This window comes from Camelina sativa, chromosome 20 (genome assembly GCF_030686135.1).
Source record: "Camelina sativa cultivar CO46 ecotype springtype chromosome 20, ASM3068613v1".
NCBI lineage: Eukaryota > Viridiplantae > Streptophyta > Magnoliopsida > Brassicales > Brassicaceae > Camelina > Camelina sativa.
In genome coordinates, this window is record NC_141899.1 from 13,949,407 (window position 1) to 13,964,884 (window position 15,478).

A 15,478-nucleotide genomic window follows, 5' to 3' on the forward strand; every position below is an offset into this window, starting at 1 on the left:
AATGGTTAATTGATGGAAGAAGAAGACGATGTTATTGTGAAAGAGGGGCTAATGGCTTCTCAAAGAGAGATCTTCAGCATTTCTGGTCCAATCCATTTAACTTCCATTGATTGGTATTATATTTTCTATTTTCATCTCTTTCATTTCCAACCACATAATCATCTTCTACAACAAACTCACCATCACTAATTAGCTTTTTTTGCTAATTCAATGGTTTAGCCATAGTCAACTCTATTATAATTCTCTAATTGTTCATCTCTTCTAGAACAAGTTGTATTAAAATATAACATTCAAACACAATAAGTCAACGTGGATATTTTTTATAGGAATAATTCTTACCATAGAACCTCGGTGGCATCATGTTTGGTACAAGCAGTGTACACACTGGAACGAGACAGACAACAAAACAGGATTGGTCTAAAGTCACAAGCCAACCACTGGTGGGAGTTTTTCAACTTCACTTTAGCCGAAACCCTAATCGACGACTCAGATGGATCCATATACGGCGCCGTTTTCGAATACAAACACTTCTTCTCTTACAATTACCATAACACCCATCATTCGAAACCACCTCCTCGTCACGTGATCGCGTTCCGTGGCACGATCATGAAACGGCACTCTCGGTCACGCGACCTTAAGCTCGACCTACGCTGCGTCCGGGACTGCCTCCAAGACAGCACTAGGTTCGTGCATGCGATTCAGGTGATTCAAAGTGCGGTGGCTAAAACTGGTAATGCAGCCGTGTGGCTAGCCGGACATTCTCTTGGAGCAGCCGTGGCGTTGCTTGCCGGGAAGATCATGACTAGGTCTGGTTTCCCTCTTAAGAGTTACTTATTTAATCCTCCGTTCTCGTCTATTCCGATTGAGAAGCTAATGAAGAGTGAGAAGCTTAAACATGGAGTTCGATTCGCCGGAAGTCTTGTCAAAGCCGGAGTAGCAATCCCCGTCAAAGGTCGCCACCATAACAAGGTAACGTATATTTTTCTTTTTAATAGTTTCACAAAGATTTTATTTCGTAAAAATCTATTAACTAAGATTTCTAAACAATATTTTTGGTTCTAGATAAGATTATTAGTTCTAGACTCATATTAAAAACTTTTTGGTATAATATCCATCATACATGTCTGCTTTTTTGGTATGATGTTTTTGGTAAAAAATCTGGAAAATATATAATTAACTTTTAGATTTTGTATCTAAAAAAATATATTTAATAGTGGATCTACAAAAAAAGAAAAGAAAATCAATTCAACTAACAGTAAAAATTACAGTAGAAATTATATATGATCACATTTTTTAGTAAATTTAAATTGGTATAAAATTTCGAATATAAACATAAAATGAAGCAAAATAAATTTCCAAAGCATCGTGCATAATTAAAAATTACAAAAAAAAAAATACAAAAACGACACATTGGGGGGTGATCATATATAATTTAAACTTGACATTTTAAGTGATTTGTGTGAAATTTACAAATTCTATGTTATTCAATCATGGATTTTAAAAAGTCTATTAAAATTCACTGTTATTGAACTGATGATTTAAAAAACTACTTTAAAATCCATTAAAATCCCTTGTTATTGAACTGATGATTTAAAAATCTACTTTAAAATCCACTGTTATTCAAAACAGTTTTGTGGATTAGGATTTTCATAATTTTTAGGATTCTGGAGGATTTGTTTAGTTAAAAATACAGAAATCCAAATCTCATGGTTTTAGGTGGGATTTTGAAAGAATTTTACAGAAAATCATATGAACTTCCCTAAAATCTATCAAAATTCTAAATTTCCTAAATCCCATCAAATTCTCCAAAATCATGGTTTGAATACACCCCCCTTAAAATGAAATGAAAAGAGTAATTGTTTCTCTACTTTATCTTTTGAGGTTCCAATCTCTATCAATATATAATTAATGATGTGTATTATTTACAGGGTCAAGAAGATGATTCGTGTATGAAGTTAGCATCATGGATACCATATTTGTAATTGTATGTGAACCCGTCAGGTCCAATATGCTCAGAATACATTGGTTACTTCAAGCATAGAAACAAAATGTTTGAGATTGGAGCCGGTAAAATCGAAAGAATAGCTACGAGGAACTCACTTAGGAATCTGTTGTCAGGCGGAGGAGGAGGAGGAGGAGGTTCGTCTTCGGATTCTCGTTCATCAGAGCCTCTTCATCTTTTACCATCGGCGTATATGACTATAAACACTAGCCACTCGCCTAATTTTAAGAGAGCTCATGGGATTCATCAATGGTGGGATCCTATGTTTAATGGTGAATATGTTTTGCATCAGTTTTAATCACTGACTTCTACAAATGCTTTTGTAACCAGACTATATAAATTTATTAATAGTTGTATGTTTGTCGAATCAAGTATTTTACCGCGTCAATAATAGTCTCGATGATGATCAATCATGCGAGTATGCAACTATTAACATATTTAGATTTCCCTGATTGCCTTCGTACAGAACAGAGATTTCAGAATCATGAACGTTCCATAACTCAAAGAGACTTAGGATACTATATAGTAACCAAATCATCATATTCATTACCAAACCCCCTGTTTCCAAAAGCTAAGGATTAGATTAGTTCAAAGACAGTGACACTTATTATTGTTATGGACACTGGATATACACCTGTTGAACAATCACAAACATAGATTTGAGCAAAGGAGCGATAGAGATAATTTCAGTTCCACTAATACTGGTCGAGCCGGTTGTCCATAATGGCAGAGACAGTGCTTTTTGAGAGAGAGCTCAACAGGAATAAAGGGTGAAATCCCAGGAATCAACCCTTATCTTCTCCCGTGAGCTTTTTGAAAAGACCAAGTTCCTGCACGGATTCAGGAACTCTGGAACAGAAAGGCCTTGTAACTCACATCTTGCCGAGCAATATTTTCCAAGTATTCATATTGAAGCTAAAACAATCCCAAAACCACCTAGGATTAGGCTCTCATTCAAATCGTGGAAGCTGAAAAGTATCTTTCTACTCGCATCAATTGCAACGAACCTGAATAAGAACATTGATCACAAGGATTAGACATGGAACAGCAATAACTTAATTGATATCCCAAGGGGAATTCATAATTCAGTAATTCAAGAACATCAATCACCATTTTCTAATTCACAAGAGATTATCACAGATGTCAAATATTCAGATCAAACACAAAAACATTTATCAAAAAAACACTAAAAAAACGCCAACCTCTTTGAATGGATGATGATTTGTGATGATGAACATACCTCAAAGTTTGATCTAAGCGAACTATATAAACTCTAAAACCTTACATTCTCATCTATAAATAAAACCTACATGTCTGAGATCGGTGCACGCGAAATCGAAAGAACCGGTGCAAAAAAATCAATTAGGAGTCTATTGGTCGGAAGAATTAGAGAAAATCATGAACGTGAGATTTGTCAACGGAACCTCTTCACCTTCTTCCATCAGCAAATATGACTGTAAACAGTAACAAACCGACTAAGTCTACGACAGCTCATGGGCTTCACCAATGGTGGGAGTGAGACTCGACCTTGCTTGCAAATTGGGAAAGCTGCTGCATAAGGCCCTTACCCTGAAGGCAAGTTGGAGCAATTAACCCTACAATAAATTAACATTAACAGTGAGAGTCACCGGTCACATAATGGCTTTACGCCTTCTATATCTTGTTCAGGTAATCTTTTAGTTCCAAACCCTTAATTTATACCCCTTTTCCATTTCTTCTACTTTTTTTTTTCTTGTATTTCATGTAATGGCTTTACGCCTTCTCTCTTTCCCAATTTTTAGATTCATTTAATGTAATTGTTGATGATTATTTTCTTAAAACTACTTTAAATTTTATATTAAGTGTTGTCTGGTTAAAGTAATAAGTAATCAATTAAAGGTTTAATTAGCTAAATAACTAATTCTATAACCAAATTAATAAACTTCCATGTGATTCTAAGAGCATATGAATTTCATTGGGTTTCTTCAATATAATATTTTCTTAATTTTGATTATTTATTAATTTTAAATCAATAAAAATTTTAAACCAATCAAATATAGACACATCGTAAACAGTATCTTAAACTGTGAGAAAAGTCTCTCAATTTCTTTCCTATTTTTTTTATTATATTTAATATTTTTTATCATGGAAACCCTATCAAGAGTAATAGATGATCTAAAAAATAGGCTGCATATAAAAATATCATGTTTTAAAATATACATTTTCTCTGTTTTATAATATATGATGTTTCAGATATTTTGTTTTGTTTTAACTTTCAGGCAATTTTTAGATTAATTTCATATTTTCCTATTATTTATTTTATGTAGTTTTGTTTATGATTGGTTAAATTTTTTAAAAGTAGACATTTCTTATTATGCGTGTTTTTAGCTAAAATATGTAATATTTTGAAACTGATGAAATATTCCTTGTATGATTTTCTTTCTTTGAGAATTTGGTGTACAAACAAATTTGGTAACGCAATTAGGAATATAGCTATGTAATGTTGAAAACAAAAGCAAATGATGATTTGGACTAGTCTTCGGACTAACTATAAATCCTCGTCACGTCGATGGCATCTTACAAGTGTGTTATTACTACGTACTAACTAGCAAGAGTCATGGCCATAGGAAAGAGAGAGTTAGGAAGAAATTTATATCTTCACTTGTGGATATTACTACGTACTTCCCAAAAATATGTCTCTATTATTCGACATACGGACCCTCCTAGTAAATATGCATGCACTGCCAAACCGGACCTTTTGTTGCAATTTTGAATTATTTCTAACGATAATCTATATATCCTTCTACAAAAAAAGCACGACCATATATTTATAGAGTTTCGTTTCTTTTATCTATCTACCCATTCGAACATATATATATATATATATATATATATATATATATATATATATATATATATTCCCCCTTTTGTACGTAATCGGGTTTTCTGTAGTCGAATTCATTGCCCACTTGGGAGTAATATATATAGAATTAAGAAATATAACACAAACCAACTCATATATATGATCCTAACCTATAAATTAAGAAATGTAACACAAACCAACTCATATATATGATCCCAACCTATAAATTACAAAATATAACACAAACCAACTCATATATATGATCCCATAAAATGGGACGTGGACATCTCTCGTCTTTAGTTTGTATCGTGTAACATCCGCAAACCGGAATCCCGGTTTAGGGGATGCATCGGTCAATGCAACGTCGGTTTTGTGCGGTTCGTCTTAAGTTAAACGCTGCGTTTTTGGGTTAGGAAAAACCCTTAAGTCGAGTTTTGTCGTCATTAGACGAGTTTGGCCGTTTTTGAGAGAAAAGAAAAGAGAGAAAAAGCTCTTGAGTGTTCTTGCAGATTTTGAGAGATTTGAGTTTGTTCCTGTACAGATCTGTAGTTGGGATCGTTGTAGGAGCTTCCTAGGAGCGTTGTTTTGCTTGTTTAAGGTTCAAAATCTTCTTGGCAAAGGTGAGTGCATGACCATGGCTTATCTAAGGTTGAGATTTCTCTGATCTGCTTGTTTATGTGTTGTTTGGCTTGTTAGAACGTTATTTGAGGCTTTGTGAAGCTTTCTTGTGGTTTGGGATCAAGTTTGATGGTTGTAGGAACGAAAACCCGGCGAGAAGCTTTGGGGAAAAACGATGCTCGGCATGTGCATCGGTCGATGCACTTTGTGCGTCGATCGATGCAATGCGAGGACGGCGCGATTTGACCTAGGAGCGTCGGTCAATGCCATGTGGAGGCGTCGGTCGATGCAACTAGGGTTTTTCGTGAAATGTCGAGCATGCGTCTGTTGATGCAATGTGAGTGTCGGTCGATGCAAGTGAACCTTGCATCGGTCAATGCAAATCAAACGTCGATCGATGCAACCCCTTATGGCGTCGGTCGATGCAAGGTTGGTGTCGGTCGATGCAGTTCCTGGTTTGTTTGTTGGTTGTTGTTTGATGGTTAGAGTATCTCAATCGCTTGTGTGTATAGCCTAGTAGATGGAAGGATTGCCTCACTGAGTGTTTATCAAATACTCATCCATCTCAATTTGTGTTTGTGGTGAAGATAAAGGCAAAGTGTGATCGTGGAATCAAGGCAATGAAGAGGAGGATGTTCGAGTGGCTCGCTTGGTTGCTTTCTGGCTTCTGTTAGGTTGCTAGAGTTGAGTCCGAGAGTGTTGCTTAGGATTGCTGGTTATATGTTTTATGTTGATTGGATTATTGGTTTATTTATTATGAATTAATATTGGTTATTAGTTTAATGATATTATTTATTTTCGTTCTTGGTTTGATTGTGGTTAGGTGGCTAGTGGGTACGGGACCACTAGTCTGGTTTACTATTATTATTATATTTATTATTTATTATTTAAAAAAATGGGTCAGATCGTTTCAGTTTGGTATCAGAGTCCTTACGGTTTTAAGTTTAGGTTCACACTACAAGAAATATGCGTATTATTAGCACACGAAAAACGCTATAATATCGTTTTGATAGCGATTTCGTAAACGCTGTCTTTGCTGGTGCCATCTTAGAGGGGACACATACAATAGCGTTTTTTCTCTATGCTATTAATTGTCTCTTTATAATAGCGTTATTTTATCGCTAGATTAAGATTATTAGTAACGTTTTTTATTTGCCATAATATAACTAATAGTAGCGAAATATTTGTATTATAGTTTTATCAACTGTAGCTATATATTATTGCTATAATATATTTTTCAAGCAGCTTGATTATGCTCAACATCTATGATTTATAAATTATATATATATATATATATATATATATATATACAACTTTTGCAAAAAAATCAATATATAAGAAAAACTTTATAACAGCCCCAATATACAATACATATCATCTTAAACATTTCAACAACAATACACTACATACATTTACAAGTCTCAAACCAAGTCTTAATCTAACATTACAAGTGCCACAATCAACAAAAACATAAACCTAGAGGCTCTTCTATACCTTCAATAACTCCTCAAGGAAGCGAAGATGATGTTTCCAAAACTTAGCTTGCTCATGCTTCATGTTCTTCAGGTCCAAATTTAGCTCACTCCTAACAGACATAAAGAGAAAAAGAAAATGATGAAACTAACCTTTGTGGATGATCCTTTTTAGTAACTAGAAACAGAAATCAGAAGCTAACCTTTGTGGAAAACACACATTCATGAGATTTATTAAGGATTATATTTGTAGCATGGTCAAAACCTTTAAGAGAAAATAACATACCACAATGTTGCGTCCATCATTTGTCATCACCGAAATAATCTCTGCAACACCAACCAAAAGATAAGATTTTAAGACAATTCATGCAGACATACATGAGATAAGACAAAACATCAAGTTACGTTATATATATGGAACTAAAATTTGGCTGTAAAAAGGATCCATAACCTTCTTTATAGCTAAATATTGTCTAGCATTGCTGCATTGGATCTCCCTGTTCTTATGGAATTGAAACTGGTAAGAAGCGTATCAATGGTCTTCTCCATCTTTGATTTCTGGATTACACCAAAAAGCAAAAACCAGAATCATATCCAAAGAGATTCCTCGGCTCCACTACTATGATACAGGAAATGAGATGAATGGCTCATGTGGAAGAAAGGGTGACACGTGGAGTTTAGTGGTTGGTGGAAGTGAGAAAAAATACGTGGAGCAAAGTGATCAGAGCAAGCAGGCTTTAAGAGGGAACTATTCATCATCATCTTCATTATGCAAAAATGTGAAACTTGAAAAACTTGTAAAACTCTAAAAATAGTTATGTTAGTTTGCTAGGTTTCTCTCATCTTGAGAGCTAGCGTTTGATCAATTCTGTGTTTCATGAACATTGATTTGATGGTTACGGTTACAAATTGTTGATTGTGAAGTTTTCTTTATCAAAGGTATCAGAGCTGTGTCATCCTCGGAATATATGGAGGAAACGCGAGCTGAGACGAAGGTGAATGAAGCTATGGATCGTGAAAAGTCATTGGTGTTGCGATGCTCAAAATGCTTCGATTACACATCGGCGAAGGGGATAGTGAAGAATTGGTGAACATTGAGGTTGATGTTGAGAAAGAATCGTTCTCAGATTCTGTAATTGCTTCACAGTTTCCAGAGGTTCAAGTGACTCCACAACAAGAGTTGGTTCAAGACACAGTTTCGATTGTGGATATTGATACTGAGCCGGAGACAAAATCGACTGAGCACATGTCTCCAGTAGCGATCTCGGAGGAAGAACTAATTCCACCATCTCAGGTATCAATTTCTACATTGGAACCTAGCCTTCAATTAAATGCATCAACGGTTGTTTGTGAGGATTCCCAATCTGTTTTTGGCTGTGCTGGTTTGTTTAATCATCAAGAAACGATACTAAAAGCTTCATATGCCAAAACAAGGGATATGTTAATTCAGAAATCAACAAGTATCACAGACAATCAGGTTACACACCAACTGTTTGGTAAAAGGTCTCAGGCTAAAGAAAGACTGAAAGTGAAGAAAAAGAGAAAAGGCTTGAAGTCTTGGAGGTTTAAATATAAACAAGGGAGTGAGAGACTGTGGAGGTTACACAATAGGGTGTTCTCCTTCTTAAGTTTGTGTGACAATATGATTGATAGGCTTGGAACAACAAGGAGGAGAAAGTTGTTTGGTGGACTTGATGACAGAATATTTGGAACAATTGTTATTGGAGAAGCTCATAAAGCACCACTAAACAGAGCACAGTTTATGCAGCCTTTTGCGATCGTGGAACCTTTCAAGATAACCTGGGCTGTGCAGAGGATTGGAGAAAGAGAGACTGATGAGAAGCGTAACAGAAAACTTGTGAGCTTCTTTGTTGTTGGAGCAGTTCCTGAAGCATCATTGATCGTCAAGACGTTTCGACATAAGGAAAAAATGGGAACAAAGAAGACAACAAGACGGGTTAAATCTTGGATGTTCAAATTCAGAAAAAAGAAGAGTGGTGCAGGTCATGGAAAACAATCTGTGTATGATTGGATAATACTGGTGATGGAGCAGCTGATGCAAACGGGTTTGATCATTCAAGAACTCATGGGAGAAAATGTGCTACAACGGAGGAGACATAAGACCTGGTCCATGCTCCTTAGGGATTGTTTCAAGGAAGATGATCTTGTGTATCATGAACCACTTCCAATTTGGGCACTTATCAGATTCAAGTTCTGGAAGTTCAAATTCTTGAACAGGAATTTGCAGAAACCCAGTTTACCAACAGAGAAGGATATGGACAACCAAGATGAGATGTTCATTGTGATGAGTGTATTATTGCTGTTGAATGGAAATGAACGTTCATTCCGTGATAAGGTATTGATCCAACAGCTGGAATGGGGAGATTGTGCAGAGGATTGGACTCAAGAAGTGTCTGTTGTCATCTGTTTTATCTTGAGGAGACATTTACACTTGAGTTTTGATTGTGTAGAACATGTTTTAGCTAGACGAAAGAGGAATCATGGTCTTTCTCTTGGATTACAGACAAGATGTTTCACACATTATGCAGCAACCTGGGCTGTACAGAAGATTGTGGGAAAAGTGGCTCCTAATGTTGAGAGGTTCCAAATCAAACACAAATGGCGATTTAAACTCTTGCCATCGATCAAGTACAAAACATCACTCAAGAAGGGACTGTTTCTGAATTCTTTTGGTATGGTGGTTCTCTTAGATAGAGTGCAGGGTCCTACTGCTCACAGTCAAGCTAGAGACACACCGCTAATAAAACAGTTCCTACTTAATGATGAGAGCTTCAAAATAAAGCACAAATGGAGTCAACAATGGCGATTTCCTTGCAACTTAGTTAGTTTCTTCTCTACAAACCTTGAGGTCAAGGTTTCTTGAAAGGGGGAGATTTGATACAGGAAATGAGATGAATGGCTCATGTGGAAGAAAGGGTGACACGTGGAGTTTAGTGGTTGGTGGAAGTGAGAAAAAATACGTGGAGCGAAGTGATCAGAGCAAGCAGGCTTTAAGAGGGAACTATTCATCATCATCTTCATTATGCAAAAATGTGAAACTTGAAAAACTTGTAAAACTCTAAAAATAGTTATGTTAGTTTGCTAGGTTTCTCTCATCTTGAGAGCTAGCGTTTGATCAATTATGTGTTTCATGAACATTGATTTGATGGTTACGGTTACAAATTGTTGATTGTGAAGTTTTCTTTATCATACTAACTAAAGAATAACCAAAAGAATGTGAAAATACATACAACATCATTCTCCGTTGCAGACTTCTCCGCTTCTATTTCTTCAATAGTTGCAGATCTTATCACCAATCTAGAATTCCCAAACAAGAACATACATACATTACAGGGATTGTAATTAAAACACAATTAAGCGTGCAGAGGGAGATCTAGCTGAAGCGATTATCCTCACACACGAATCTAACAAGGTTACAAAGAACATTAACGAACAGCGATTACGAGCCAAATAGATGAGAAAGGACAGTGAAGAAACGAAATCCAAGGCATAAGATGCTGTTTACCTAGGAGATAGAGGAGAAACTTGGAGTAACTCGCTCTGAATCTAAGGGCGGATGTTGTGGGAGCAGTGGAAGAGAATGAAGCCGCCATGAGAGAAGACCCCTTGGACTTCCAAGAAAACTCTTCCATTCCCAGATCTGTGATTTCGCGACAACCACAAAGCTCCGACAAACTGAAACACATAGACCTAAACACTCATCCGGCAGATCTCCAGTGAAATCCCGATCTCTAATCGCAACAAAAGTTCCCAAAACCATTGATTCTCCTCCAGCAATCATCACCAGAGACCATAACCTCAAAATCAATCTCTCGTCCGTTCGATTCGCCGTAGATGACGACGCTTGGCCCATCACCAGCGAAGGGATGAAGATAAGTTACACCTTCAAACCAAGAAACGGAAGTACTAAGACCTAAAAGGAACTATGGAAGGATGTCGAAGAAAACCTAGGTCAAAATAGAGGGGAGGCTAGATATTTTTTCATTCTTTATTTGTGATAAAATGACTTAAGCGCTACTTTGTTGTTTTTGGGTTCGAAAAGTTAAATTAGCTTTCTGACTTTTGAGTTTCTAAGTGAAATTAGGGGAAAAAAGTGATTTTAGATTTTCGCTTATATAATTTTATTCTTAGCGTTTTAAAAATGTTATCATATTGTCTTGTTTCTAGAACTTTATTTATTATAGCATTTACGAAAACTGCGCTATGTTTTCTGCTATCAATACTCATATTTCTTGTAGTGTCACTAGGCTTTATGCAGTAAATGTTTGAAATTGCATGTCTTGATTGATTATGTGAATTAGTCAATTGTGTGTGGCATGTAGTCCTAGAACATCATCTTATAAGGTTTTTGTAAGATTTAATAAGATTTTATAATCCTATTTTGTATAAAACAAAATTCATTAAAAAAAATTACTAACCAAACCAATTTCAGCAATATTATGTCTTTTGTTTTCTAAGAACTGTTGACTCGATAAATGTGTGAGCAAAGAAAAGTCCACAAATTAAACTTCCTCGACCACTCCTAAAACAGTCAAACTAGTACTATAGATTTATGACATCACTTTTATGCCTACGCCGCGTTACCTATTTGCTATTCCTCTATATATACCTAGGTTTGTTTCGCACAAATGAACATAAACTCTCTATTTCTTGTTTGATATATAGAAATGTATTTTTAGTGTACTTCATCATATCCGGTTAAATTCGATTAAATTCGACTTTCCAGAATCCAAACCAAATCAAAAAGGTACCTATGCTTTCATTAGATTCAATTCAGTTATAAATTTCACCAATTCTACTCTACACTTAAAAATTATTTGTAAATATGCTTTAGGTAATATTAATATATATATATATATATATCTGTTAGTTACATCCTATTTTTCTCGTATGCAGTACGCGGGGGGATTACAATTCTTACATATAAGTGATAAGAAGAATTTGAAGACGACGAAAGTGTGGATCCAAGCTGATGGGAATCTTCTTTGGCTCATCGCGCAGTGACGATTTAAGCCGTGATGGTCCCCCTCAAATTCCATCTTTTGAGTGGTAAATTTCGTTTCATCTAATACATTCCCCTTCAAAATTAGTACTATGATTATGAAATATTATTAATTATAACCAATGTAAATAAAAAATGAAACTCTAATACGTATTGTTTTTGGAAAGAAAAAAATAGTTTACGTCATTGATCAAACAAAAAATCTTTACCTCAATCCCCGATGTTTTCGATACCTGTCATTTCCTAGGGACGACATTTACTCGGATCGTTTCTATGGTCTGAATTGGTTCTGTTTCTAATAGGGACTGTTTGTACCACCGAACCTCATTGGTGTCGAGTTTGGTGCAAGGAGTTTACGCAATGGAACGAGACAGGCAAAACAACCGGAGTGGTTCCGAGTCATTAGCCACACCTTGGTGGGAGAGTTTCAACTTCACTTTAATCAAAGAATTTAGGGACGCAGTTGACGGCTCCATATACGGTGCTGTCTTCCAAAACGTGATCAATTATGAGATTACCCCCAACTCGATAGTACCTCCGCGTTACGTGGTTGCGTTACGCGGAACTGTCATAAGTATATCTACTTTAAACGATTTGAACTATATCGTCAATTTACCATTCGAGACCCTTTATGACGGGGAGAAGACTAAGCATGTCATTGGAGAAATCCGCTCTTTCGTGTCCAAACACGGAAACACAACTGTTTGGATCACCGGACACTCTCTAGGAGCTGGCCTGGCACTACTCGCGGGAAAGACCATGGCCATGTCTAGACTCCCCGTTGATGCTTACATCTTCAACCCACCTATCTCCTTGATTCCTCTAAAACAGTTCGGTTACAATGACACACTTAATTCTGCGTACCGACTCACCAGGGATATCTTCAAAGCTGGCATTGCGAAAGTCCTATCCTTTGATGAGGTATGATCTATAAAGTTTTCTTTTTTGGAAATTCCAGAAATTTCCCAATGGTATTTATAGTCCATAACAAACTTATCATTATACTTGTGGTACTTCACATATAATCTTTCCCATAACATGAAAAGCTTTATATAAATAATCCTTTAACGATATTTAAAATGTTATTCTCAATTCTTACCGCCAATTGTTACAGGATCAAGAAGGTCAACAATCTACGAATTTAGCTTCGTGGAGACCTCATTTGTTTGTGAACGAATCAGATCCAATATGCTCGGAATATATTGGTAATTTCGATCACATAGTCAATATGACTGAGGCGGGACTCGGAAAGATCGCGAGGTTGGCTGCTGGATACTCAGTTAGGCGTAAGTGTTTCGGAGGAGAAGAAACTTCACCAGATCATCTTCATTTTCTTCCATCGTACATTATGATTGTAAACAAGACTAAATTGTCGAACATTTATAATACTCATGGGATTCAGCAATGGTGGAATCATCAACAGTTTAAAGTGAGTTATTCATACTGATAATTCATTCATGGCTTTCAACGCTTCAGTCTTTTCTATTTCTTGTAAACTGAATAATTTGTTAAATTGTATATTTTAAAATGTTTCTTTTTCTTTGATAAAAATATGGTCAGGTACTGTTTGTACTTACAAAATAAAGTTATTTTATGTACACACGTGAAAAATTACAAGTATAACAAAAAAAAATTTGTTTCCAAATTTAGCACACTATCTCTAAAGTTCTAAAAATAGCATTATGTTATTTTAAACTCTAAACACTAAATCTTATCCTCTAAAAATTTTACCCTAACTATAAAATAAACAATTCTCATAAATAACATTATAGTCAATCTAAATTTTTAAAAGATCTAGAAAATAACTAAAATTTTATAATTATATCAAATAGTGTTATTTTTTTAGGTTTGTGAATTAGATGTTATAATTGTCCATATGATATTTTCTAAATTTATTTATAAAATTTCTGACAGAAGGAAGAAATAAGTTAATATAAATTAAGGTTCACATCTTTTAAAATAAAAATATCAATTGAAACCTAAAATATGTTTTTAATAAACGTTCACTTTTGATAGAAGTGTTTCATTTTTTTTTTCTTGTTTTTAAGAATTTGGTGAATAAACCAAATTGATAATAAATAAATAATATCAATAAAATAGCACCAATTTATTTCTTTTAGAACATAAATAAATAAACATTTATTTGAATTAAGTACCTAAACAATACATTAAATTTCTTTTATTTGTGGTTTCCTGCGATTTAGTTTGTCAAATGTATATGCCAATCAAATTAAATTTCTAATATTATTTATGTTAGTTTCTCAGAGTCGTCTGGTTAAGTTATAAGTAATCTATTAGTTAGCTAAATAACCAAATTCTAGAACTAAATAATATGTTATACTGGAAATGGGTATTTGTAAAACAACAATGTTTCAAAATAAAAATCGTTTTTATGGAGAAAATAATAGGGTGCATCTAAATATATAATATATCATATGAAAGTGTAACGCATGTGTGTTAACTTATATATAGAACTAAAAACCGAAAATTTTTAAATTGAAACTTTAAAAAGGAGAGATCTACTTGAACTACTTCGGGTGACAAAAAGAGCCATTCTAGAGAGTGAAAATGTATGTCCTTTCAGACAAATTGCAGATTTTGGACATTACTCATATTGAATCTTGAAGTTGTCTAATTTGATTTGGAACTAAAAAACAGTCATTGGTTGTTGAATGAAGGAGCAATAACATACCAAGAGAGCCAAAATGAGTGTAACAACGACACATCCGATATTAATAGTTAACGTAAACAAGAACAGGGTCCAACATCATATGTATTCATCTGTTGTTGTTCAGGTATCATGAGGAATATTGTGCTGCCAACGAAACATTGGTCGTCTCTTCTTGTAGTTTTTAAAGAACAACAATTAATGTGGAAGCAGAAATGGCAAAATATTTTGTTAGATGTAAGACAATATCATTAGGTTCTTGCCAAAAGAAAGTCGTATATGTCAAAAGAAAGTAATATAACGCAGTTTCAGCTGCAGTAATCATGAAGAAATGCTATGAAACACTTCGGTTCTAGACGGAATGGAAAATTTTGACAAATTTATACCAATGATGATGATGATCATCATCTTTCAGATAAAAACCTCTGGATGGAACTTTCACGTAAACAATATCAAGGAGTAAAGCACGCATGCATGACCGTGTAATTACGGGAACCAGTAAGCATGAGAAGTCAAGGAAGAAGCACATGCCCGTGTAATTAAAGAGACCCTCCGAGCCATCTGCCTTTTTAAGATGTTACATATCCACCTTTTAAAATAATCAAATATTCTTTTCGACGTAATAATTAATCAAACGACATATGATAAAAAGAAGATTTACCACAGTTACTTTAATTCATGTTAATGAACACTTTATATGAAATGAATAAAAACGGTTAACTTAAAAAAAGACAATATAAAAAAAATCAATATTTATATTGAATGAAAACAGTCTCATAGTATAGAAGTTCAGACAACCATACTGACGGTTCTATTTTTTTTGGTCAACTGGTTTGTATTGATAATTAAACTG

General features: G+C 34.8%; 2 protein-coding genes, 2 long non-coding RNA genes and 1 pseudogene across 5 annotated transcripts; 3 read left to right on the forward strand and 2 right to left on the reverse strand.

The window, feature by feature from the left end:
* The first annotated feature begins 12 nt into the window (after window positions 1–12).
* On the forward strand, window positions 13–2,369 carry LOC104770804 (GDSL esterase/lipase At4g10955-like; annotated as a pseudogene).
* Window positions 2,370–2,520: 151 nt separating this feature from the next.
* LOC147918844 (uncharacterized) lies at window positions 2,521–3,672 on the reverse strand. The gene is made up of 2 exons (XR_015593773.1): window positions 3,435–3,672; window positions 2,521–3,009 (listed from the first exon to the last, which is right to left on the reverse strand). It is a non-coding gene; the product is annotated as an uncharacterized LOC147918844 (long non-coding RNA).
* A 3,121-nt stretch (window positions 3,673–6,793) lies between these two features.
* On the reverse strand, window positions 6,794–10,971 carry LOC147918845 (uncharacterized). 2 transcript variants are annotated; one of them, XR_015592860.1, is made up of 5 exons: window positions 10,461–10,971; window positions 10,186–10,359; window positions 7,386–7,492; window positions 7,221–7,261; window positions 6,794–7,047 (listed from the first exon to the last, which is right to left on the reverse strand). It is a non-coding gene; the product is annotated as an uncharacterized LOC147918845 (long non-coding RNA). The 2 variants fall into 2 exon arrangements; XR_015592859.1 differs by having other exon boundaries at window positions 7,138–7,261.
* LOC109131103 (uncharacterized) lies at window positions 7,707–10,131 on the forward strand. Its single transcript, XM_019241605.2, has one exon. The coding sequence runs from the start codon at window positions 7,971–7,973 to the stop codon at window positions 9,816–9,818; it is 1,848 nt and encodes a 615-aa protein (XP_019097150.2). The 5' UTR covers window positions 7,707–7,970; the 3' UTR covers window positions 9,819–10,131.
* On the forward strand, window positions 10,965–13,508 carry LOC147918846 (GDSL esterase/lipase At4g10955-like). Its single transcript, XM_087504940.1, has 4 exons — window positions 10,965–11,702; window positions 11,852–12,004; window positions 12,260–12,878; window positions 13,072–13,508. The coding sequence occupies exons 2-4, from the start codon at window positions 11,928–11,930 to the stop codon at window positions 13,402–13,404; spliced, it is 1,029 nt and encodes a 342-aa protein (XP_087361066.1). The 5' UTR covers window positions 10,965–11,702; window positions 11,852–11,927; the 3' UTR covers window positions 13,405–13,508.
* Window positions 13,509–15,478: the final 1,970 nt, after the last annotated feature.

What these genes read in the sequence shown, in the direction of transcription:
- LOC147918846 (XM_087504940.1), top strand. Translation starts at nt 11,928, where the DNA reads ATGGGAATCTTCTTTGGCTCATCGCGCAGTGACGATTTAAGCCGTGAT. An exon ending in CAAATTCCATCTTTTGAGTG is followed by an intron (nt 12,005 to 12,259) that starts GTAAATTTCGTT and finishes TGTTTCTAATAG; the next exon opens with GGACTGTTTGTACCACCGAA. An exon ending in AAGTCCTATCCTTTGATGAG is followed by an intron (nt 12,879 to 13,071) that starts GTATGATCTATA and finishes CAATTGTTACAG; the next exon opens with GATCAAGAAGGTCAACAATC.
- LOC109131103 (XM_019241605.2), top strand. Translation starts at nt 7,971, where the DNA reads ATGCTCAAAATGCTTCGATTACACATCGGCGAAGGGGATAGTGAAGAA.